The 27,402-nt window shown below is 39.3% G+C and overlaps 1 protein-coding gene across 1 annotated transcript in view; it reads left to right on the top strand.

Moving 5' to 3' along the window:
* Positions 1 to 22,742, top strand: part of tnc (tenectin) — a 338,614-nt gene extending 315,872 nt beyond the window's left edge. Inside the window, exons 4-7 of the mRNA XM_067761737.1 lie at positions 5,461 to 5,658; positions 5,744 to 5,989; positions 6,065 to 17,018; positions 18,698 to 22,742. Of these exons, the coding sequence (XP_067617838.1) occupies positions 5,461 to 5,658; positions 5,744 to 5,989; positions 6,065 to 17,018; positions 18,698 to 18,800 (11,501 nt within the window). The 3' untranslated portion in view covers positions 18,801 to 22,742. The remainder of the gene's footprint in view (positions 1 to 5,460; positions 5,659 to 5,743; positions 5,990 to 6,064; positions 17,019 to 18,697) is intronic.
* The last annotated feature ends 4,660 nt before the right edge of the window (positions 22,743 to 27,402 follow it).

Raw genomic sequence — 27,402 nt, 5'->3', positions numbered from 1 at the left:
TCAAAGTAATATCTATAAGATGGGTGGGCAGAACCCCTCAATCAGCTTCATACCACTTCTAATCTTCAATTGTCAAGATACATTTATAGTTTCATGCCAGTAGCAATTTATTAAACTGGGTTCATTCTCACACCAAAAAAAAAGGCTGCAAAAGTCCGACCCTAGGTTAGGTTAGGTTGAACTGGCCGGTCCATGAGGACCTCACATAGACTGATTGAGTCCGTAGTGTTACCAGAAGTTTGTTTTAACGACCAAACTGAAAAACCCTATCAAAAACCAGGACCTATGTTATGAAATAACTTCGTCCTCTTGGCAAATACTAGAAGCTTCCTAGGACTTAAGCCACTTGCTGCTTCTAGATCTGACAGTTGTATCACTCCTAATAGCTGGAGTCTTAGCCTGGCAAGTGCAGGGCACGAGCCCAGAACGTACTCCATCGTTAGCTCCTCCAACCCGCACTTCCTATAAATGCTATCACGAACGAAGCCTAATTTTAAGGCATGTGACGCCAGAAGACAGTGTCCAGAATACTCGTCATGAGTCTACAGTCCTCTATTTTTAATAATGGAAGCAACTTTGTTAGTCTAAGGTTGTAAGACCTACACATAATCTTCGACACTTTACAGCCCCGCGCTTGAACCCACGCCTTTCCCGCTTGGTCGATCATGTGCATCTCTCGCCTTCGCTAAATCTCGCTCAGTCTAATACGGAGCAAGCTTCAAGGGATACGCCCTTTTTAGCTAGTTCATCCGCTTTTTCATTCCCATCTATTCTTATATGCCCTGGGACCCAATATAGATGTATGCTTCTCCCTGTCTGTCTTCTCTCCGAAGACTGCTTACACTCTAACATGCATTTAGATGCTGTGCTATGCGATATTATTGCCTTAATTGCTGCTTGACTATTAATATAAAAGTTAACACGACCGCAGCTTGGGCTATTTTCTTCCAGGGTTTCTACTGCTTTGGTTACGGCTATAATTTCCGCTTGGAAAACGCTACAGTAATTCGGCAGCCTGTAGGATCTGCTTATTTCCGGATCAGCACAGTATACCGCAGACCCTACTCCTTCCACTACTTTGGAACCATCGGTGTACACATGTATCGCCTTTTTCGCCATTTGCGCACCCTTGCGCCAAGCGTCCACCTCTATTGTGGCCTTAAGATCTCCCTCGATGCGCAGATAGGGGATCAGGTAGTCTGTTCGTCTTGTGATTGATGACGCTATACTACTATGACCATATGGTCGACGCTCAAGCTGCCCGAGGCACCGAGCCTGGTTGCGGTCGTTAATGCTTTGTTCTTTGCTACCAGGTCTACAGGTGGAATGTGGAGAATGGCATACAGTGCAGCCGTGGTGGTTGTTTTCTGGGCTCCCGTAATGCTAAGCATCGATAATCTGCATACGCCCTCTAATTTTTTGAGGTATGTTGTTCTTTGTGTGGCTTTCCACCAAACAAGAACTCCGCAGTATAGAATAGGGCTAATAAAGTTCCGTTGAGGCCTTCTTCACCCTCTCCTCCACGTTGAGCTTCCATGACAGCTTACCGTCTAGGATGATTCGTAGATATTTTGTGCAAGGTTTCTCCTGTAAGGTCACCCCTCCTAACTTAGGCCTGGTCCAATTTGGGACCTTGTACCTCTTTGTAAACAAGAACATATCAGGTACCCAGGTATGAATATCCCAAGCGCTCGATCCATCAAAGAACTAATCGTTGGAAGGCACTTTCCACTTATGATAATTGCAACGCCATCTGCGTAAGCCGTACATTTTACGGGTCCCTTATCGAATCGCCTGAGCAGTTGGTTGATGACCAGCGTCTACAGCAGAGGTGATAGCACCCCTCTCTGAGGCGTGCCCCTGTCCGACCCTAAGTTTAGAGTTTATATTGAGATCTTGGTGCCGTTTTATTTTCTATATAAAAACAATCGAAAAATATTTGAGACTTATGAGATGATTTCCGATATCACATCAAAAACTATTTGATAGTAAATAGATAACAATTGTTTTTGTTTTATCGGCCTATTAATAAAGGATTCAAGGTTCAAGTCGTGCTCAATGCCAGAACAATAATTTTTTTGATCATTATTGTTTGTTTTTTTTTTTTTTTTTTTTTTTCTACAATTGAAAAATTATTGTAGAAGATAGAATTTTTTTTTCAGGCAAGCTGCCATAGCTGCGCAGATAGATCCACCTCAAAGGTTGCTAAACATTCATCATCAGTACACTTTACGCACGCTGCGCTGACCATTTAGCTACACAGTGGTGGTGGGTTTGACTCGAGCTCGAATCAAATCTTGAATAGTAAAAACATAACTTTTTAACAACCAATCGATAACTTTTCGATAGCAAATCGTTAACTTTTATAGAAAATTTATAACAAATTGGTAGAACTCCAAAAGTCAATTAATAAATTTTCGGTCACAAATCAGGAACTTTGTAATACTTGTTAGCTTTTCGCTAAATATTCGATAACATTTCTATAAATATTCGAAAGATCGGTATTTTTTGAAAACAAATCGATAACTTTCCGATAGCAAATCACTACCATTTTGATTATCAATATCTTTTCGATAATAAATCTATAATTTGTCATCAAAAAATCTATAGCTATCATCCGGTGGCAAAATCCTGAGCCAGATAACTAATTTTGCATGTAAATACAACAACAACGATTTGAGCCAGATAAATCCAGATAGAAGGCTGGTTCAATTTGTGAACCAGATAATTTGTTAATTACTTCTTTTTAGGTTGCCAACGCGGCCTTTAGTATACCTACTTTTTCAATAATAGATGTCGCTGTTTAGCCTTTCGCCGTATGAGTTAAATGAAAAACAGCGGCGACATCTGCCTATCACATTTCACGTGTGCGAAAATTTCACGACATCTGCTTCTCAAGTCTCTCAATGATCCAGAGCATTCCCGTGAGGATTGAGCGTGAGCCGGAGCTGTAAAACTCACTGAAAGACGGCATATAACTCATTGACAATGCTCGTGTTCCCATGAAACGTGATCCAGATACGGATAGAGATTTAACATACAAATGCAACAACAATGTGACCCATATGGATCAATTTGTTGTTGCATTTGCATATTAAATTTCTATCCGTATCTGGATCACATTTCATTGGAACACGAGGCTTTTCCTAACCATAGCAAATTTATAACCCTTCGATAACTCTTCCTTACCTCATCGATAACAGACCTATGTACAATAAAGCGATAAAGCGTCCATAAGGAAATGATAGTCTGCCCATAGCCCGTCGATAAAAACCGATATCTCATCTATAAAATAACCGTTAGCACTTCTATAACAAATTGATAACACGCTCGGTTAGGACTTCTAATCTTTTCTATCCTTCATCCCCCTCTCTTTTCCTTTCTTTTCCTTTAAATCTGTACTAAAGGCACTACTTCGTGCTTAAGCTAATTTAAAATGGATACTGACTTGATAACTAAATTACTTTACTTTTGGTGCCTAGAAGTTATGGCATATGAACAGATTTTTCCGGATAGGAATGGAATTCTTAGTGCCACAACAACTAATAACACTCCTTACTTCATCCGTCCACGCCACAGTCAGATACGTTGTGAATATGTCGCTAAGTAACTACTTGAAAGCATTGATGGATTGTAGGTTGGTACAACTTAGGATAATAACATTTGGAGAAGGTCCGGCTAGATGTTTATTCTTATTATTATTAAGCAGAGGTTGCTTCAAACAATTTGTGCTGAATGTTCAGTTCACGTGGTATGAACACATTACTGTAATATGGATGTATGATAACTTCCTGTCGGTAGTAAGAAGAGTTTTAGGCTGAGTTTCGCTTCCAACTCTCATCGTGCTCCTTTAAATTGTTACTATCAACTGTTGTTTTTCACCGACTCCGAACGACATCTGCAAAGCAGAAGAGTTTTCACTGAGTAGCTTTTTCTTGCAGAAATACAATCGGAGTATTTGCCAAATAACTACCGAGGGGCGACCAAGCTTAGATTCTAATTGATAAAACTGTTTTAAAATTTTCGTTGTTGCTTTGCTCGGAGCTTGAAGCGTGGATTTTCGGCGTGGTAGACGGAGCACGCTACCACCACACGAGCTAGGATTTAACTAAGAATTTCATTTATTTTCTCAGCTATTTCATTAGAAAAACCGGAGAGAACTCTTAGGGCGCCTAGTATTTCGTACTAGCTTATACCTTTCATCTAGCGCTTGTATTAAGTCTATAGACTCGTTTCATTGCAAAAAAGCTAGGAAATTCCGCAGAATGTTTTATATGCTTCTCTTTAAGAAGTGCGCTGCTTTCTACTACGCTATCAATATAAGCTTTATGCATCGAATGAGACTAAGAAAGCTTATGTGTTTGCAACCTAGGCGAAACCTTTTCTGCTTTTGAAGTCGAAAATCTTGATTGTAGAAAGTCCGAATAAGCGAAGAATTGAAATACTTATATGTATTTGAAAAAAAATTTTCTCACTTTGGCCGAACCACTATCGCATTTGGCCCAAGGTGGCGTTACATACTCCTCTCCTTTACGAGCCTTCCGTTCTCACTGCAACCTGGTGGGGCTTTTTTTCTTTCCGTTTGATTTATATTAAGCTTCTGATTTGCTGCCACTCTTCTGAGCGACTGAGGACATTTTTTTTACATTATCGTGATTTACCGAGTGCTTGCTAGAGCAGTTCTTGAGTCTATCTGGATCTAAAGCATTTAAAGAAGATGAGTTCAATGTTGCCCTACGCACACTTCCGGTTTTCAGCTTATCCATGCGATATATAAATTTTCGGAATTACCTCTGTCCATTGAACGTTTGTGTAGCACACCTGGCTCGTATTTTATTTTCAGCGTTCTTTACCACAATCCAAGCGTTTTCTCTCTGCTTCCTAACTTAACAACTTTCATGCGCTCTTTATCCGTTTGCGTTTTTTGCTCCTCATAGCCTTCCTCCTTATAGTGTTAATAGGTTCATCGCTCTTGTCCTAACAATCTTTTCTTTAGCTGGCCCTTATGGGGAGTCATAAGCTGGGACTGCTCTCAATCCTGCTTTGCGCTGTACAAATGTTAGGAGCTTACAGCGCTTCTGCGTCTTAAATGTGTTTGCCCATAGTTTGGAAGCGTATGGTGGTGTGGGTAGGGTCATGTTATTTCCTAGCAACGATACCTGTTGAGAGGCTTTATCTGTCGCATGCTGAGTTTGCGCTCTTCTAGCGCTATTTTCATTAGTATCAAATATATACTTTCTTCTTCCTGATTGAAATTGCTGTGCTTCATCTGTGTTGCGGCGTATGCTGACTGCGCGGAAATGGGCCTAGGTGTTCGACTAAGAATAAGTCGTGAGGCATAGTTTAAAAAGTGTTTTATTTAGTCTCATAGCTTAGACCAAGTAGCTTTTAAAATCAGTCTACATAGTTCAGATCTTAAAGCTAGGTCTCTAATACTTTGCTCCTTCTTCCCTTTTGCAGATGGCTGTTACTACAACTACAATCACTACAATGAAGGCGATAGAATATTGACAAATGAGCCCTGCCTAAACTGTACCTGCCACAATCAGATGCTCATGTGTTATTTGCGTGTTTGCCCATTCACGAAACCAATCGGACATGATTGTATAGTGGAAAAGCGTGAGGATCAATGCTGTCCAATAATCACATGCCCGGAAGGTAAAACATAATTACAACAATTTTATGCAATAAATTCAATAATTATATCGTTGTATCTACTTTGTTTCAATTTTAAACGAATTAGTTCCAGTTGATGTTGCACATGAACCTGGCACTGAACTTAGCATACCCGAGAAATATGGTTGCAGCATTGATAGTAAATTCTATCCTGAGGGCGCGCAAGTACCATCGAATCCGAATAAGCCATGCGAGCTGTGTTATTGTATTAGGAATCGCACGTCATGTCTGATGCAAGAATGTACGTTACATATTGATGGTTGTACACCGATCTACAATAAGGGTTCATGTTGTCCTGTGCGTTATAATTGCGGTAAGTTGTTGGGATAATTTGAAATCAGAGTCATTCACGTGAGCTCGATTTTAATATTGAGTTTTTGTTTTTTAGATCATGAAAATGACGTATTGGAACTCGAGGATCACTCATCTACAACTACAACAGAGCGTCCAACGCCTGGTTTCATACTCACAACAACAATGTCGCCATCCGTTTCGACCGATTGTGTACACAATGGCGATGTATATGCTGATGGTGCATCCATCACCGGCAAGGGTGCTTGCAAGCATTGTTATTGTATGCATGGCGATATTATTTGTGCGGTGCAAAAATGTGAAATGTCAATGTTGGCTAGCAATGGTAAGAGCTGTCATGCCCTACCACCAGCTGAGGGCGAATGTTGTCCAAGTAATTATGTCTGTGAAGATGACTCAGCTACAACAGAAATTATTGAAGTCACCAAAGCGCCGTCAGATATCAAAGAAGATGAAGGATTTACTACCACCTCTGCAGTGGATCAGGATCTACATGGTGCTATACCAGAAGAGGATTTACAATTACAAGCACACATTCATGAGGATGAAGAGAAAGAAATCGCTACCGGTAAACCAGAAATTGAGCCAGAGCATGCAGAGGAACCTAAACCTGCCGATCACGTTACTACTACTAAGCCTGATGCGATGTTTGGTACAACCATGCCGTCTGCCGTAGCTGAGTCTGAAGAAGAAGCTGAAAAGGAAATGGGATCTACTGGATCTACTGAGAGTGCACCCTCTTACAGCTCTGAAGCAGCAACTGAAACTTCTGATGTTCAAAAAGAAGAAGACGAAGCGGCGAGCACAGAGGCAGCACTTGATCATAGTTTTGAGGCTACAACCGCACCCGAAGACACGAAACGTACCGGCATTGATATCAGCGAGCCAGCTCCAGAGCCCGATGTGCATGAAGAAGAGTCCACCAAAGTTTCAGCTGTACCGGAAGGCAAAGAACCCGTCGATTCCACTACTATGTCTTCTGGGCTCGAAGAAGAATCCACCAAATCTCCAGCCGTTATGGACGAACACAAAGCTGTGGATTCCACCACTGATTACACTGATTCCGCTGAAAAGCAAGACTCAACCAAAATGCCAGAGGAAGAATATATATTTGTGGATTCCACCACCGATTCCACAGCGCCTGCTTCAGCAGAAGAATACTCAACCAAAATGCCAGCGGAAGAGCACACACCTGTGGACTCCACTGCCGACTCCGCAGCGCCTGCTGTAGCGGATGAAGAGTCAACCAAAATGCCAACGGAAGAACACAAACCTGAGGATTCCACCACTGATTCCACAGCAACTGCTGCAGCTGAAGAAGACTCAACTAAAACGCTATCGGAAAAACACAAACCTGTTGATTCCACTACCGAATCCGCAGCGCCTGCTGCAGCCGATAAATACTCAACCAAAATGCCAACGGAAGAATACAAACCTGCGGATTCCACCACTGATTCCACAGCAATTGCTGCAGCTGAAGAAGAGTCAACTAAAACGCCAGCGGAAAAACACAAACCTGTGGATTCCACTACCGACTCCGCAGAGCCTGCTGTAGCCGATGAAGAATCAACCAAAATGCCAACGGAAGAACACAAACCTGCGGATTCCACCACTGAGTCCACAGCAACTGCTGCAGCCGAAGAAGACTCAACTAAAACGCCAGTGGCAGAACAACAACCTTTGGACTCCACCACTGGTTCCGCAGTGCCTGCTGCAGCCGATATAGACTCAACCAAAACGCCAACGGAAGAACACAAACCTGCGGATTCCATCACTGATTTCACAGCAACTGCTGCAGCCGAAGACACGCCAACAGATAAATACAAACCTGTGGATTCAACTAAAACGACAGCTATTAAAGAAGAACACAAGCCTGTAGATGACACCAGTGTTCCCCTTTCGTCCGAAGAAGAATCAACCAAAAATACAATCGAAGTCGAGAACAAACCTACAGTTCAATTCGATGAAAGAGTTGACATTGATGAAGCAGCAACAACGATGGTCCCTCCAATAAAAGTGGACAAAGACACAAGTACCGAGAAGACTGAGACTGAGACTGAGGCTGAGGAATCAACGGAGTCTGAAGCCGAAGAAGAAAAATCAACTCCTTCGTCAACGTCTGAAGAGTCCACAGAGACTGCAGAAATTAGCGAAATCACAAAGGAACAAGCTGACAATGTACCTCATAAAGCTGAGGAGAAACCCACAAGTACAGAGGGTAGCGAGAATGAAGGAAGTGGCGAGGAAACAGGTAGCGGCGAAAAGGATGGAAGCGGCGAAGATGAAGGCAGCGGTGAAGAAGAAGAAGAAAGCGGCGAAGATCTAGGCAGCGGTAAAGAATCAACAGAATCTGTTGGAGCAGCTGAAGTATCAACAGATAAGCCCACACAAATCTCAACCGCAGAAGTGGAAATGCCTGATATGCAATTGCCGTCCGTTATTCCTGGCGAAGGTAATTGTTTGGTGGGTCATCGGACGTTTGCCAACAATTCCGTTATACCTACAGCTGATGAATGTGATATCTCTTGTAAATGTATTAGCAGTATTGTGGCCTGCCAAAAGGTTGAGTGTAATATACCCGCCGATATTAGCCGATGTGTTATAGATCATGCTAGCTCTAGCAGATGTTGCCCCACGTATATCTGTAAGCCTCAAGATGTGGCAATTACTAAAGCAACCACCTCTTCTGCGGAGGAGGGCGAGAAGACAACAATGTCGCCATTCACAGATATAGCAATTCCTGCTGCACCTACTGTACAACCAATGTCTCATGTCAAGGAAGAATCGGAAGCACCAAAGGTTGATCAAATCGAATCAACGGTAACGGAAACTGCCGAAGGAATTGAGAAAGAAACTCATGTGCCAAGTGTTCATATTACACCAGATGAAGTGAAGAAGGTCAGTGTGGAGACGCCAGTTCCGGTTATTGAAGAAACGAAGAAAACAAGCACAATTGCACCAGCTATGAAGGAAGAGACAAAAACGACTACTCCTTCCTCTGATACTCACGTACAAAAGATTGAAATCAGCTCGGTTGTCGAAGAAAAACCTGAAATTACAGAGGAATTGAAAAAAGTGACAGCACCTCCTGGACTGGGGGGTGATATACCAAAACCTGTCTCCGAAGAACCCGAAGCGACATCAGCTGCTCCTAGCCTGGACGAAACTGAAAAATCAACAAACGCTTCCGCCAGCGACGAAACTGAGAAGGGTGTTGATGAACAGGAAGACGTTAGTACTGTTCCAAGCTTGGATAAATTTGAAATGGCTACAACTGCACCTGCTACCGGGGAAACCGAGACGGACACTGACGCTCATACTACTGAAGAAGCTACACCTGCTCCTAGCACAGACGAAATTGAAAAGTCAACTTCTGTTCCTGCTTTCAAGGAAGCCGAGAAGAGTACACCTGCTCCTGACGTTGAAGATAATCAGAAAACCACTACTGCTGCCGTTGCTGATGAACTTGAAAAGTCCACGTCTAGTCCGACTGAACAAGGCATTGAAAAGACAACCTCTGCCACTGTCTCTGAAGAAAGTGAAAAGAATACTCCTAGTGCACCTGGGGTTGGAGAAATCGAGAAGACTACTATTACCCCCAGCTCCAATGACATTGATAAGCCAACTTCCACTTCTATCGAGGCAGAAGATGAGAAAGTCACTTCTGCTCCTGATACTGAAGGCATTTCAAAGGACGCGGCTACTCCAGGCAAAGTCGAACCAGAAAAGACTACAACCACTCCAAGTGTGGATGAAATTGAAAAGCCAGCGTCTGCAGCTGTACCTGAAAAAGATGAAAAGGCGCATACTACCCCTGAAACAGAGGAACTCGAGAAGACTACTTCGGCTCCTATTCCCGACGAAATTGAAAAGGTCATTATGGTTTCTATTGACCAAGACGGAGAAAAGGTCACTTCTGCTCCTGGTGCTAAGGGTGCTGACGAAGTTGAAAAAGTTACTTCTACTCTTGTCTCCGATGATGACGAAAAGGCTACACATGGTGTTGCCGATATTGAGAAGACTACTTCTGCCCCTATCACAGGTGACATCGAAAAATTCACTTCCATTCCTGAATCTGAAGGCATTGGAAAGGATACTGTCACTTCTGACATTGAGGAACAAGAAAACACTACTCCTATTCTTACTCTGTATCATATTGAAAAAGCTACTTCCAGACCAGACGAAATCAAAGAAGCTGACGAAAGTGTCACATCTTCTCCTGGTTCCAAGAACACTGAAAATGTTACTCCGCTATCTGGTGCTGACGAGCCTGCGAAGACTACTGACGCTTCAAGTGCAGATAAAATTGAGAAAACAACTTCTGCTCCTGCCGACAAAGAAAGCGAGAAGAGCACTTCTGCTACTGGTATTGATCAATTCGAAACTGTTACGCTTGGCTCCGAAGAACCAGAAAAACCAACACCTGCAGCTGTTGATGAGCTAGACAAGGAAACTACTCCAGCTGGTGGTGTAGAACTCGAAAGTACTACTACCACTTCTGAAGCTGAGGAAGTTGGAAAGAGTACTACCACCCCTGTTATTGAAGAACTCAATAAATCTACTTCTGCTGCAGGAGTCGAAGAAGCAAACAAGCCAGCGTCAATTCCTGTCGCCGAAAAAAGTGAGAAAGATACTTCTGCTCCTGAGGTTGAAAAATCTGAGCACTCTACTATTTCGCCTAGTGCTGATGAAATTGAAAAAGTCACTTCCACTCCTGCCTATGAAGAAAGTGAGAAAGGAACTCCTCCACCAGCTGTTGAAGAAACCGAAAAGTCTACTAGTATCGAAGAAACAGACAAAACTACACTTTCACCTACTGCCGAAGAAGGCGAAAAGGGTACTCTTATTCTTGGCGAAGAAGAAATCGGAAAGGCTACAACTGCTCCTATGGAAAGTGGGGAAAAGTATCCTGCTCCTGAAGTCGAGGGCGTTCCAGCTTTACTTGGTGGTGAAGAACCTGACAAGACCACCAGCACTCCTAGTGTTGATGAAATCAAGGAGGAAACTGCTGATCCTGGCGAAGAAATCAAGAAAGAAACTGCTGCTACTGGTGTCGAAGCTGAAGAAAAACCAATATCTGCGCCTATGTCTGGCTTTGATGAGCTTGAAAAGACTACGGCTGCTCCTCGCTCTGAAGAAGAAGAGAAGCCAACATCTGCACCTCTCGCAGAGTTTACCGACAAGGTTTCCGATGTTCCAGACATTGAAGAGGAGGACAAGGTTATTTCTGGTCCTGTTGAGAAAGGGATCGAAAAGACTACTACTGCTCCTAGCGTTGAAGAAATCGAAAAGACTACTACTGCTCCTAGCGTTGAAGAAATCGAAAAGACTACTACTGCTCCTAGCGTTGAAGAAATCGAAAAGACTACTACTGCTCCTAGCGCTGAAGAAATCGAAAGGACTACATCAGCTCTTACGCACGAAGAAGGTGAAAATTCTACTCCTGCTCCTGCCGATGGCGATGTTTCAGACATTGAAGAGGAGGACAAGGTTACTTCTGGTCCTGTTGAGAAAGGGATCGAAAAGACTACTACTGCTCCTAGCATTGAAGAAATCGAAAAGACTACTACTGCTCCTAGCGCTGAAGAAATCGAACAGACTACATCAGCTCTTACGCACGAAGAAGGCGAAAATTCTACTCCTGCTCCTGCCGTTGGCGATGTTTCAGACATTGAAGAGGAGGACAAGGTTATTTCTGGTCCTGTTGAGAAAGGGATCGAAAAGACTACTACTGTTCATAGCGTTGAAGAAATCGAAAAGACTACTACTGCTCCTAGCGCTGAAGAAATCGAACAGACTACATCAGCTCTTACGCACGAAGAAGGCGAAAAGTCGACTCCTACTCTTGTTGAGGAGGATATTGAAAAGGTCACTTCTCAACCCAGCTTGGGTAAAATCGCTCCCATCACTGAAGATGATGCTCTGCCTACTCCTGCTCCTGGTGCTCAAGAACCCGATAAAACTTATTCAACTTTGGATAAAACTGAAAGCGCTACTGGTATTCCTGATGCTGAAGAAGGCGAAAAGGCTGTACCTTCGCCGACTGTTTCATCAGTAGATAAAGAAGTCCCATCGGTTACTGGTGCTCCACGTCTTGATGTGGATATCGATGTGCAGAAAAGTACTGGTGCTCCTAGCAGTGTTGAAGAAATGGAGAAGGCTACTGTTTCACCTACCATGAAGCATGAAGGCGAACCTGCTTCTGTTACCCCCGATCGTCAAGGTGAAAATATACCATCTGTTTCCCCTGATGAAATTGGAGTATCTACAGCCGGCCCTGTTGTTGAAGATAAACCGGAAAAATCGACTACAGCCCCTAAAACTGACGACGGTGCTGATGCCGTCACAACTATTCCTGAAGTTGAAGACATCGAAAAGACTACGGCGGCGCCAAAAGTTGAAGACATTGAAGGTGTTGAAAAGACAACGAATGCTCCTGGGCTTGAGGATGTCGAAAAAACCACAGCTGAATCTGGTTTCTTTGATATGGAAAAGACTACTGCAGCTCCAAAACCTGAGGAAGATGAAGTTGCTGATAAGACAACCTCAGCTCCACTTGTGGAAGATATTGATGTGGCACCGGAAGCGATTGACGCTGATAAAGTTACTACAGCGTCTGCCGTCAAAGAAGATGAAAGTGTTGCAGGAATCGCATTTGCTCCTCATACTGAAAAGACTACAATTTCTTCCCAAGTCGAAGAGGTTAAGGGAATTGAGGAGCTTACTAATGGCGCGCCTAAAACCGAAGAAGTTGAAAAAGTTACGGACACACCGGCCTCCGCTCCTAGTGTGGAAGACTCTGAAAAGCCTATACCTGCTCCGGAATCCGAAACTCCCGAAAAAGTCACAACAGCTGCTGACGCCGAAGAAACCGAAAGTTCCAGTATTGCTCCAAGCGCTGACCAAATCGGAAACGTTACCACAGCACCGAGTGCAGAGGGGGGTGTAGATGTTGAAAAGCCTACTAGAACACCTGGAATTGAAGATGAAAATGATATATCCGCATCAACGGAAGATGTGGAGAAGACTACTCAGCATCCTCAAGAAATCGAAGAAGGTACCAGAGTGCCTAGTGTTGAAGAAATTGAAAAGTCTACTTCCGCTGCTGGAGTGGAGGACCTTGAAAGTTCTACTATTGCTCTTGGCATTTCACCATCTATTAAAACCACAATTTCGCCTGCAATTGAGTCAACCGACAAAGTTGCCGAAGCTCCAGAATCTGAAAATGCTGGCGAAAAAACAACTGTTTTACATTCTGTTGAGAAACAATCTGAGAAGGTTACTAGTACTCCTAGTTTGGATACCGAAGTCGTCGGGGCTGCTAAGAAAAAACCTACACCTGCCCCCGGAACTCACGAAATCACTGACCAAGAGCAAACTGAAGGTGTTACCGTCTCACCACGTCTGGATGTGGATATTGAAAAGTCTACCAACGCTCCTGCTTCATCAACTGCGGATGAGCTCCCTGAAGGCATTGCGACACAACAACCGGACAGCACTAAAACAAAGGTTACTCCGGCTCCTACTGTAGTAGCGGATCTAGACTCCGTAGAGGAGAATGAAGCATCAGTTGAGTCGGAAGAAGAAAGTACAACAGGACATAAAGTACAGCATATAGGCGAATTTGTTACAGATCATATTCTGCACAGCACTATTGAAAGTCCCAGTAAACCTGCCGAAGAATCAGTTGAATCCTCTGGTGAAGAGGGTGAAGTAGTTGACGAAATTACACCTGCACCTGATATGAAGCCAGAATTAGTCGGCGAAGACATGATAGCGGTTACTGAGAAACCGGAGGAAGAAGAAACTGTTACCAAGAAACCAGAAAGCGAGAAAGAAAAAGAGTCAATTACACCTAAGCCTCAAGAAGAAATTGAACCAGAAACACCGCTGAAACCTGACGAAGTGACAACTGAAAGCGAAGACGAAAAACATGGAACAACAATTAAACCTGTGGCCGAAGCTGAGGAAGACAAAGAATTCCCAACAACCAAGCCAGTAGGCGAAGGTGGAGAGAAAAAACAACCTGATACAATCAAACTTGAAAGCGAAGCGGAGGTAGAGAAACAACCAGAGCAAAATAAACCTCCAACTGAGAGCGAAGAAGAGAAGAAAGGCGCTACTATTTCCCCTGCCGCAGACTATGAAGAAGAGAAACAACCAGCGACAAGAAAGCCAGAAGGCGGAATGCAAGTAGAAGAACAACTAACTACATTCAAGACAGAAGGTGGAGCTGAAGAAGAGAAACAACCAGAGATCGAAGAAGCCGAGGAGGAGAAACAACCAGCAACAGCTAAACCTGAAGCTGAAAACAAAAAAGAGGAGGGAGCTGCTACTTCTGCACCTGGTATCGAAGAGAAAAAACCAACGTCAACCGAACCCGAAGGAGAAGCCGAAGAGGAGAAACTATCAACAACAGCTAAACCTGAATCTGAGGGCGAAGAAGAGAAAGAACCCAAGGGTGAAGAAGAGAAACAACAAGCGACATCCAAACCAGAACGCGTAGGCGAAGAGGAGAAACCACACACCACAGCTAAACCTGAAGGTGAATCCGATGAAGAGGAGCAATCCACTACAACCAAAACAGAAGGTGAAGCGGATGAGGAGAAACAACCAACGGCAGCCACGCCTGAAGACGAAGCGGTAGAAAAGAAACAACCAACGGCAGATAAATCTGAACCCGGAAGCGAAGAAGAGAAAGAATCCTCAACTCCTGCCCCTGGTGCTGTGGGTGAAGAGGAGCAAAAACCAGCAACAGGCAAACCCGAAGGAGATATGGAAGAAGAGAAACAACCAGCGACAGGGAAGCCCGAAGGAGATATGGAAGAGGCGAAAGAACCAGCGACAAGCAAACCCGAAGGGGAGGTGGAAGAAAAGAAACAACCTGCAACTCCCGAACCTGAAGGCGGAGCTGAAGAAGAAAAACAATCGCTGACACCCAAGGGAGAAGGAGAGGCCGAAGAGGAGAAAGAACCAGCGACAACCAAACCCGAAGGAGAGGAAGAAGAGGAGAAACAGCCTGCGACTGACAAACCAGAAGGAGAGGCCGAAGAGGGGAAACAACCAGCAACAGGCAAACCCGAAGGAGATATGGAAAAAGAGAAACAACCAGCGACAGGCAAGCCCGAGGGAAATATGGAAGAAGAGAAACAACCAGCGACAAGCAAACCCGAAGGAGAGGTGGAAGAAGAGAAACAACATGCAACTCCCGTACCTGAAGATGGAGCTGAAGAAGAAAAAGAATCGTTGACACCCAAACCAGAAGGAGAGGCCGAAGAGGAGAAAGAACCAGCGGCAAGCAAACCCGAAGGAGAGGAAGAAGAGGAGAAACAGCCTGCGACTGACAAACCAGAAGAAGAGGGCGAAGATGAGAAACAACCAGCAACAGGCAAACCCGAAGGAGATATGGAAGAAGAGACACCCACGCAGACACGCAAACCCGAAGGAACGGCGGAAGAAGAGAAACATCCTGCGACTGACAAACCTGAAGACGGAGCCGAAGAAGAGACACAACCAGCGACATCCAAGCCCAAGGCAGAAGCGGAAGGAGAGTCATTAACAACAGTCACACCTGAAAGTGAAATCGAAGAAGAGAAAGAATCTCCTACTTCTGCTTCTGGTGCCGAAGGTGAAAAAGAGAAACGACCAGCTATAATTAAGCCAGAAGGCGAAACTGAGGAGGAAAAACAGCCAGCGACTGACAAACCTGAAGACGAATCTGAAGAGGAGAAAGAACCCCCAACAGACAAACCTGAAGCTGAGAGTGAAAATGCGAAAGAAGCTGCTCCGCCCGTTCCTTCACTTTCAAGTGAGGAAGAGAAACAACCAACTACAGTTAAGCCGGCATCCGAAGCTGCAGAGGAAAAACAACCAGCCACATCTAAACCCGAAGGCGCAGCCCAGGAGGATGAACAACCAGCGACAAATGAGCCTGAGAAACAGTCTATCACAGTTACTCCCTCGATTGAATCCGCGGGCGAGAAACAACCATCCACAGAAGCGCCATCGGAAGAAGAGAAGCAACCAGCCGCAGACGTGACAGTGGAAGAAGAGAATCAACCAGCTACAGAAACACCAGCGGAAGAAAATATACAACCAGCCACAGAAGCGTCTGTGGAAGAAGAGGCAGAAACAGCTACAGAAGCAGCAGTGGAGGAAGGGAAGCAATCAGCTACAGAAGCACCAGCGGAAGAAAAGAGACAACCATCCACAGAAGCGGCAGTGGTGGAAGAGAAACATCCAGCCACGGAAGCGACAGTGGAAGAAGAGAAGCAATCAGCTACAGAAGCACCAGCGGTAAAAGAAAAACCACCATCCACAGATGCGGCAGTGGTGGAAGAGAAACATCCAGCCACAGAAGCGACAGTGGAAAGAGAGAAGCAACCAGCTACAGCGACAACAGTTCACCCACTATTCTCATACATTCCCACAACACAGTCTACACTTGCCTTGGACACACGAATCGATGTCAGCAATGCAACCGTACAACCCGAAATTGCAGCCGACACAACAACGCCAACAAATCTTATCGGTACCGACGTACTTATTACCACACAACCAACAATCACGCATTACCCACCACCTGCACCAGTCTATGGTCAATATCCATCATATAATGATGAATATCCCGACGAGGATGAATCTGAAGTGTTTGGTCCCGGTACATGTCGTTATGGTGGCAAACTTTATGTATCCGCACAACAAATACCACGTGATGATCCATGCGATTTCTGTTTCTGCTTTAGGAGTGATATTATTTGTTTGCAACAATCTTGCCCGCCACCAGTAGCCGGTTGTCACGAAGAACCAATCGCGGGCTTCTGTTGTCCACGATACGAATGTCCCGTATCGATGGCAACTGTACTGAATATTACAACCAGTACGACAACAACAAGTACAACCCTGCCGCCACATTTCCTGCATCATTCGTACGGTGGTGCGGTGCAACGAAATGGTTGTCTTATAAATGGTAGATCGTATAAGGTTGGCGAAAAGGTCGAATCGACAAGTGGTCCATGCATCAATTGCAGGTGAGTAAAATACTTTTGCATGAAATTGTTGTCTACAGATTGTGGAGGTAATAGGGTAGACATCATTTGGGAACGGTATTTAGAGCTTTATAGGGGGTGGGATGTGCGTCTGATAAGTTCACATACCGTTTCTTTAATCTGTGCGCCGAATCATCGTCAAGTATGCCTGGGCCATGATCTTTCTCGGCATTGATAGACTCTTTATATCGTAGGACCTGAGGTCGTACCAAGGGTGGCCGTATTTGCACTGAATTAACGAGGCTAATAAAAAGTGTAAACTATTAAAAATGATGTACACTGATTTATTGGGGCCATACGGCACGTATGGAATCCGAAAACAGTCCCCTATGCCGCAGGTGCAATCTTCCGATTCTGTAAGAAGGCAATGAAGCACCTATAGGACGTAACGGAAACGAACCTAATGGACGTAAACGAAAGCGAAGACCCAAAAGGGGGCGTAATGGAATTCTTAATGAAACTAAGACCGGAACTAAAAAAGCGGGATACGGAACGAAAGTGAGACTGGAACTAAACGAATACTGAAAAAGGTACTTGGTGGTATTCGTAACGAACTGGAGAATGGAATGACATAACGACGGAAATAGAAACAGAAACAGAGATTGTAACGAAACAAAGACCAAGATAGGAACAGAGTTCCGGACTGGAACGAAACAAAGATCGAAATAGAAACCGAAACCGAGGGTGAAACGAAATAAAGTGCAAAATAAAAACAGAAACAGAAACCGCGATTATATCAAAACATAATCCAAAATTAGAAGAGAACACGAGAGGGGAAAAAACAAAGACCGATATAGAAACAGAAACCGAGGCTCGATAGAAACAAATATCGATAAAGGAACAAACGGAGACTAGAACATAACAAAGACTGAAATAGAAGTACAAACTGAGACTGCAACGAAACAGAGAAGGAGACTAGAAAGGACTGAAACGAAAAAAAGACCGAAACAGAAACCGATACTGCACTGAACCAAGACCAAACTAGAAATAGAATCCGAAACTACAACGAAGGAAAGACCGGTAAAGAAAAAAAAGCAGAAAATGAGATTGCAACGAAACAAGATCGAAATATAAACGGGAACGTATTTCAAAAAAGGGCAAAACTGCAGCTTGAAAGAAACAGAAAGGACTTAATCGACACAAAACGCGAAACCCATAAGTATATTTATCCAAAACTGAAATCTGAAAACTGGCTCCTACTTGTCCACACATAGAATGTTTTGGACAGTATACCCGCTGCGTGCCCTCCTGGTCTTAATAATAAAATTTATACAAAAACGAAGCTGGAAGCAAATCGGAGCCAGAAGAAGAATCGAAACTGACTCTCGAACGAAACAGTAGCCGAAACTGAAACGTAACGGATACCAAAATCTGTACGATAACGAAATAAAATGAATGAAACCAGGAACATTATTTCAAATGTTCCAAGTATCCAAATGATGTTACATACTTTTTAAGGGGCAGTTAAAAAAATTGTCGTTAGAGTTTTTAATAAAAGCTAAATTTCGATGTCGATTTATCTCTTTTCTCGAAAATGCGCTGCTACACAAAGAAGTAGTACTTGAGTTAAATTTTCGTTTAGTAAAATTTTCACTCCACTAAAAATATAAAAATATTTTATTAAAATGCACAATTTTTTTTTTTTTCATGTTCATTTCCAGTTGCGGTGGTGATGGAAAAATGAAATGTGATCCACAGGCGTGCGTGCCCGAGCCAACAATGCAACAAGTGATGGCTGTTGTTGCGACCAGCAGAAAAAGATGAAATAATCACTAAAGAAATAAAAAAATATTTGAAAATAAGGAAAACAACAACAACAAATAAGGCAGATTAGATTGCATAAAAACAAAGACTAGTAAACAAAAAGAATATCTGCGAATACGGTGCCAAAACCACAATTGAATATTATGGAAAAAGAAAATTAAGGAAAATAAAAACAAAAAAACAAGGAGAACAAACAAATCATTGGAAAACGATAAACAAATTTCAAAAATAAAAAAACGATTAAAATAAAGTTTTCGAAGTGAAAAATGAAATATGCACACAATATACTTTATTATATACCCATATGTAGCTGTTTTTTCTCTTTGATTAAGCGCAAACCTTAATACTTAAATAAAAAAAAAATACTTGTTTGTAGGCATAAACTATATATATAATTTTAAGTATGTAAGTATATATAAATAATTTTTGTTTTCAATTAGCAATTCCTTAAAAACGAGCAAACAACCAGTGATATTGTGCTGTATACCTAGTATAGGTGCAATTAATAATTTTATATAAATAAGAAAACAATTTATTTAACTAAGCAAATTATTTTTGAATAAGTCGAAATTTTTTTTAATTTTTTATTTTTTTGATATTGTTTTTTGATTAAAAAATTTTTTTGTATATTTTTTTTTCTAATTATTTATTTTTTTTTTTAGATTTTTTTTATAGATTTTTTTTTTGTTATGTTTGTAACGTTGTTCTTTGTGTGTACAAACAATTGCACAGCATGACCTTTGTAAAAATAAAAATTGTTTAAGAGACTCGAATAAAAAAGATAGCATATAACAATTAAATAAAAACGAATAGAATGTAAATCACATACCGCTTATATTATGTGACGTAATATGTGTTCTGTGTTTTACAAAGAATAATGTTATGAACTGTCAAAGCTTTGCCATTAATATATATTTTGTAGTTAATATTTAAACCATTTTTAAGCAAGCTGCTTATTGTAGACTATGGCGAATTTTATACCAATTTTATAGTTAATTTTTTTTTTTTAATTTTTATACATTTTTTTAGCTTTCCATTTGGTTTTATATTCTTTGTTAGTAGCTTTGTTTACATAATTTTTTATGTATAATTTTATGAAACTGTTTTATTTTTTGCAACTAAAGTTCTCCAAAATGTGTTAACTTAACGCAATTTTGAAATTTGAATATTAAAAGTTACTTGAATATTTTTTGTACAGCTCTTTTATTGGTAAACTTTTTTCATAAATATTTCTCGAAATTTAGCAAAACATGCATTCAGCGTTTCTTTGCTTTTTCAAAATTTTTAAATTTTTTGTCGTTAAACTTATAACGTTTTAACCGAAAAAATTTAAGAAAATAGAAACGGCACTTAGAAAAATTTACATTTCATAACATTTAAAATAATTGTATATATTTTTGGTGCATTTAACGTTTTATTTCTAAATTTGCTTGAATCTTTTTTGTTTAATGAGCACGAAATACAAAGCAGTTTATGTTGATTTTTTTTTTCTATCAACAAAACTCAACAGTTATATGAATACGCAACACATGGTGTACAAACAATATGTCTTTTGGTTTATTTAAAGAAAATTTATTTTACTCAAAATTAAAAAAAAAAGGTCAATTAAATTTTTTTGCACGAAAAATGTATGTTTTTTTGCTGAAAGTTTTCAACAAAAATATTTATTAAAATTAATAAATTTTTTCGTTTTTATTTAACAAAAAAATCAAATTTTAACAAAATTTTATTCAACAGCTTGAAATTGAAAAAAAAAAATATTTTTTCAGCAAAAATGTTTTTTTTTTTATTAAAATCCTATTTTTATTGCTCGTCCCTAAGTTTTTTTTTAAGAAAATATTTCTTTTTAAAAAGTGGTTTTTGAATTATTTTGAATTTTTTTCTTGATTCTATTTTTTTTTTTTTTTTTAATTCAAAATTTTAAAAAAGGAGAAATTTTTCCCATAGTACTCGAATGTTTTTATTTGGCTAAATATTTTTTTGTTATTCTTTACAATAAAATGCTGTCTTTTAGTGAAGGATTTATGAAATCTAAAATTACTTTTTTTCGAAAATGTTTTGGTGACAAAATTGATTGTTTTAAAATTATCTTAAAATTTTTTTCAATTATTTCGAGTTTTTTATTTATATTTTATTATTATCTTAGTTCTTTTTTTTTACTTTATGTTCTAAAATTTTTAAGAGCAGCTCTGCATTTGATTTAAAATTTCAATATTTTTTGTTTTTATAAATTGTTTTTCTTTTTTATGTTTGCACGAAATTTTTAATAGCACGAAACTAACAATGACGTTATTTCTTTGAATAACTATTATTTGCACACAATTTTTTAAAATTTTCCTTTCTTAATCTTAAAAAAATGTTTTACACATTTTTAGAAGCACCAATTTGCAAGGGAAAATATAAAAGTTTAAAATTTATTTAGATTCTATTGCAAAATTTTCCAATTTTTATTTTTTATATTTTGGAATTTTTTTATTATCATATATATATTTTTTTTAATTATTACATGCACTCTATTTGCTACAATTTAATCTTATATTATAATTTGGAAATATAAAATTTTGTAAGGTTGCTTCTAGTCCTTTTTAATGTATGAGCAACAGCAAAAAGTAGTGATTATAAAAATTAATATTTGTGCAAGGCAATTTTTGCGCATTTTTTTTTTAATTTCCTTAAATTATGGTTAAGCGCAGCATAGTTTTCCTTAATTAATTACAATGCAAGTCAAAAAACAAAAACTTAACTTTCTTAGTCATGCGACTATACGTCTTGAAGTCAGGTACTTAAGCGCATGCGTAACTGAAAAAAGTATGAAAAATCGACTACATTGTATTGTAAAAAAGTTTGAATTTAAATTTAGTAAACAAATAAAAACATAATACAACTAAGAAAAAAAATATAAAAAAAACTTATGACTAATGCTCGACTGATTGAAAATTTTTAACTTTAATCATAATCACATAGTTCTTTTTTCAAAAAACTTAAAAAAAAACAATCACACCACAATAAATATGTAGTATATAGGAATAATTTAAGTTTGTGTGCGTAATAATTACAAGTAATTAAAATACATACCACATAGCAATGAAATAGAAATTTTCTATAAACGCAACGAACAAGAAACACAACTAAATCAATTAGTTTTATAAGTATGCGTTAACTATAAATATAGTACATACATATATAAATATAATAATAATAAATGTATACAACAAAAAAATGTATAAAATACTATAGAAACTTTTAAATGCGATTTTCAGTCACTTGAGCTTTAGCAGTGAATTATTCGTAAGGCAAATATCAAACGATAAGAAATATTCACTTTTTTATTCCAGTAAGGTAAAAATAAAAATAAAAATATTAACATAGAATGTTAAGAACAACTAAGTTTTACCGACAATTAAATGTATGAATTGTAGCATTGATATGTAATTAAACAGTAATAAAAATAATAAATCAAAGCACAACAATTAAAAGCACAAAAGCATCGTAAATTAAAATAGTTTTTTATAATAAAATTAAAGAAACATAAACAAAATAATACGTAGATTTTATATCACGCTAATAATTAAATAAACTCAATATACAATACCTACGCACAAAAATGTACGTATCGAAATTGCATGTTAACAGCTTATAGATTTCTCAAATAATTTTGATTTGTTTGAAATATGCGTTTCTTATTTAAATGTCAGACTTAAAAGTTTAAATAAAATCTTAAGCGCGAATTGTAGATATTCAACGAACAACTATTTCTACATACAATTACAATTAACATTTTTTTTAGTTTTTTTATTTAATTTTTTATAAATCAGTTGTAGTTGTAGCTTAATTATTATTTTGCATAAGTAAATATAATAATATATAAATAATAATAATTTTTTTTTTATATTTTGTTCGTAATAAAAGACGATAATAAATTATTGTATGAAATGTAAAAAATATTGTTTTTCTTACAAATTTAAATATCTATTAAAGTTCGCAGAGCATTTTTGAAAAAAATCAGAGCCCGCATTACGTTTTGCGATCCTTGATTGAAACCCAGTTTTTTAAACAAAATAGCTCGGAAATAGTGGATCGGATTATGAAATATGTGAACTAGCGTCAAACAGTACTCGCTAGATTCGTAACTTATAATAATTTTCAGAAATAGTTTCACAGTTGCATAGTTGTCGCTTGTGTGAAAATGGTTTTCAGTTACAGATTGTAATACATAATACAGGCCAAATCTTCAGGCTTGATCCATCGCAGCAGAGTTCCTCGAAATTGTAAAAAAGTGTTACATATCAGAGTTGTTATCACCCCGGTATGCAATCCATGCTCTCCCATTCCTGGACGAATACTTTTGGGTTGCGTTATTGATTATACTATGCCAAAATTGACTCTCAAAACCTGTTAAATGAGACAAAACTAGTAAAAGTCGATTTCGCCATCTCCGGTTAACGCTGACAGTTTATTGAACAGGTCACCGAACAATTTCTTTCAATTAAAGTGCCAGTTAGTTATAACCGAAGATGGTGAAAACGTCACTAAATGGGCAAAACTTGTTTATAAGCCCACGCGTTCGAATGAACAGCGATCCAGATACCGATAAAAATTAAACATACAAATTGTTATGGAAACGCATCTAAAGTGGAGCAGCAAGGAAGGCGGTCGGCATGATAGCTAGTCATGTCGGCTGGGCGGTGTTCTTGCCAACCCTGCTGTCCTGCGCCATAATCAGAAAAATTCCTATCATGCCTATTCAAAATAAACTGTCAAAAAGCGCAGAACCCATTCAAAACGCTGCAAATTACTTTAAAACAATATCCGGTCGAACCGGATGTCACGGACAGACCGTTAAACATTCAAAAAGAAATTAAAACATAAAAAAAAACTAAACGCAAAAAAAAAGAAACAAAATTTACCTAACCGGAAATGACCGGTTACCAAACGCAGAAATAAGACAAAGCTGAAAATTTAAAATGAAAATAAAAAGGCCGAACATACATGGGGGCGCCGCGGGTGTTGTTGCGACGCACAACGCGGCACACTTCCCCCCCCCCCCCCCTCCTCCTTGTATATTGGGCCTTTTTCCCCTTTTTAAATTTTCAGCCTTTTTATGTTCGTTTTAATTTTCAGCTCTTTTTTTTTTGTTTTCAGCGTTTGATAATCGGTCATTTCCGGTTCGGTAAAATTTTTTTTTTGCGTTGAGGTGTTTCTTGGAATTTTTGAATTTTGGATTTTGAATTGAATTGGCATCCGGTTCGACCGGATTTCGTTTTATTTGAAGTATAAGCGTTTTGAGTCGTCTCTGCGCTTTTAGACAGTTTTGAAAGGCATGGTAGGATTTTTTATGGCGCAGGACAGCAAGGTTGGCAAGAACCCCGCCGAGACGACAAGACTAGTTCCAGTGCACCACCAGATCATGCCGACTGCCTTCCTTGCTGTTCTCATAGAAAATGCGTTTCCATAACAAAATGCACCAACAAATTTATCCATATGGATCCATGATGGAATTACAGAAGGTGGCGCATTGCGCATATAAACATCATTTTAAAGGCAACTTTTACGTCATTTTCCTTTAGCTCTTGTTTTTTTCTCTCTTTCTTTCATTCTCTGAAGTAGTCAAGTTTGACGTAGATGCGCTGAACGAAGCAATTTTGAACTCGTGAATGCATAATCTTATGCGTGTGAATTGTGATATGGATCCCTTCGTTGGAAACTGAACACATTCAGGGCGAATTAATGGTGACTTATAACCATAAAGCCATAACCAGATAAAACAGCTGATCGAACCTACCTTATGGAAATCAATGTAATCGATGAATGGTGCCATACCATAACGCTAACTCGCTGATTCGACCAACCTTATGAGAATCAATGCAATCGATTATTGGTGCCGCTAAGGTCGTAACCGTATCGTAGCCAACCAATTGGTTTTTGGTTTACCGTCGTAACGATAAACAGCTGATTACGTTAGGGTAGGGATACGACTACAGCGATACGACAAACGGCACCAATGACTACAGCTTTACACTATTCAACATGTATAAAACGCAGTTCAACGCAGACATCGGTAAGATTGCTCAATAAACACAGATTATTTTATCAAACAGTCCCCAAATTTCAACATATGCCAACACTAAAACTCACAAATCACACACAGAAAATTGCGCATTACGTATGTAAATAAAATATCAGCTATTTTTTATTTGCAATTTTTACGTCATTTTCCTTTAACACTTGTTTAAGAATAAAAAATAAAAACAAAAGAAAATTTTAGTTTTTTTTTTAATATTCGTGTTTGTTAGCAAAAAAAATTGCAATGGAACATCCCTCTTATAAATACCCAGGGGCACAAGCATAGTGAGTTAATACCTCTAATTGTCCAAAATTATATAAAAATCATGTTCATGGTCAGTGTTTTCATTTGCGAGTGAAAAAAATAAAGGACTCAATTTAGTGAGTTTGAGATGCATTCACAATAATTTCTCTTATTTTTCAACATAAATTGAATACATTGAAGCACCCTTAAGCTAAGGACAAACTGCGATGCACTACACAAGGCGACAAAATATTATTTGCATGTATTCTAATAGAGAAATTCACAACTATCGGCACCAGCACTTCGCCACGCGGCCATAAATGGCAAAGTTGATCAAATAGGCCAAATGTGAAGCACCGCTTCCACTACATCTCGCTCCGCTCGCGTGCTTTGCATAAAGCTGGAGTCATTGGTGCCGTTTGTCGTATTGCTGTAGTCGTATCCCTAACGTAATCAGCTGTTTATCGTTACGACGGTAAACCAAAACCCAATTGGTTGGCTACGATATGGTTACGACCTTAGCGGCACCAATAATCGATTGCATTGATTCTCATAAGGTTGGTCGAATCAGCTGTTAAAAGGTTACCGATACGGTTACCGATAAAGCACCAATGTCTCCAGTTTAACAAATCAGCTAAACGTCTTGAAGCTTTCTTTGCTTTGAAGCGAACGTTAACGTTAACTCGCCTTGAAACTATGTTTACAAAGTTTTGTTGCTGGAACTCATTATTTTCAGATGAGCTGCTTGTGTTCGGCATCTTGCTTTGCGTTGGAATTATTCATTTCACAAACTCGTTTAACTTCAACATCAGCCCAATTCTAAACAAAAATTCCTTGAGAGTTTTTTCCCATCTCCATTCCTCGTATTCTAAATAAAAATTCCTTGTAAGTTTTTTCACTTCTCCTTTCCTCTTATTCTGAACAATGTTCGAAAAAGCGGAAACCGGTTATGAGAGAGAAGTAGGTAATATGAATGTAAGTGAGAGGGAGATTTCTCTGCCATTTCTTAGGAGTTTTTTCACTTGCTAAATTAAAGGGAATGCATCAAAATAATTAAAGTAAATTAGTTGTTTTAAACAAGAACACTTATTTGTACAAATTTGTGGTAAAATATGTATGTAAATTCTACCACAATATTCTTTATTTTAAGTCGAAAAGTATATCATAAGCAACGGAAGAGCATTGGGTATAATTTATGCAGCCATCCAGAAATTGTGCAAGGAGTTTTTAAGAAGGCTTAAATTGACTTTGGCATTTGACGAGAGACGAAATCAACTCGACTTGGCTGCCAGAAATTGTTTTTGCTGTTATTTTGTAAACTTTATGGACGTGCGCAAAAACAAAACATATGTGCACAGAGTTGCAAGTTTGACACTTGATATCGTGTAGTTGACGAACGACGTAAAGCTACACGATAAACGGCAACGTAAGATTCATAATACCATGAGCACACGATATCGTCCAAGCAGATATCGTTCGCCAAACAGAATGAGGCTGTAAGAAAAAATTTAAAATATATGTCACATAGTTGCATTTGTAGAGTTGACGAATGCAAAAGAAATGCACAAAAGCATTAGAGGTTGCAAATAAGGAGCAACAAATCTTTTGTTGGGGAATATTTTGAATAAGGTGCCACGATTTTCCAAATTTTCGAGGGGGTCCTAAAAATCACAAAATTATCATCCGCAACTCTAGAAAACTCTTACTTTATGAAATATAAGGGGGACTCATGAAAGCATATAAACTTATAAGGTGTAAAATTATATCCATTTACACACGCTGTTATATGAACGCACGTAGTAATACTCTTGATAAACTTGATTGTTTATCAGCTGTATTATTGCCAAACAAAATTTTTTTGATTGTTCTACAAATTAAAAAATGCCAAAATTAAGTGAAAAATCAAAACTAAAACGCCTTTACTTGCTGATGTTGGAGATTTCTGATGAAAATGCCGTCTGTAATGTCTGCAAGGTTGCATTCCTTTGAGTTTACCGCGTTTACACAATAGGGGGACTCATGATAGCATATAAACTTATAAGGTGTAAAATTATATCCATTTACACACGCGGTTATATGAACGCACCTAGTAATACTCTTGATAAACTTGATTGTTTTTCAGCTGTATTATTTCCAAAAAAATTTTTTTGATTGTTATACAAATTAAAAAATACCAAGATGAAGTGAAAAATCAAAACTAAAACGCCTTTACTTGGCGATGTTGGAGATTTTTGATGAAAATGCCGTCTGTAATGTCTGCAAGGTTGCATTCCTTTGAGTTTACCGCGTTTACAC

Source organism: Eurosta solidaginis, chromosome 1 (genome assembly GCF_040869045.1).
Source record: "Eurosta solidaginis isolate ZX-2024a chromosome 1, ASM4086904v1, whole genome shotgun sequence".
Lineage (NCBI taxonomy): Eukaryota > Metazoa > Arthropoda > Insecta > Diptera > Tephritidae > Eurosta > Eurosta solidaginis.
Note: the sequence above shows the minus strand (reverse complement) of the source record. Positions and strands in the feature narration are given on the sequence as shown.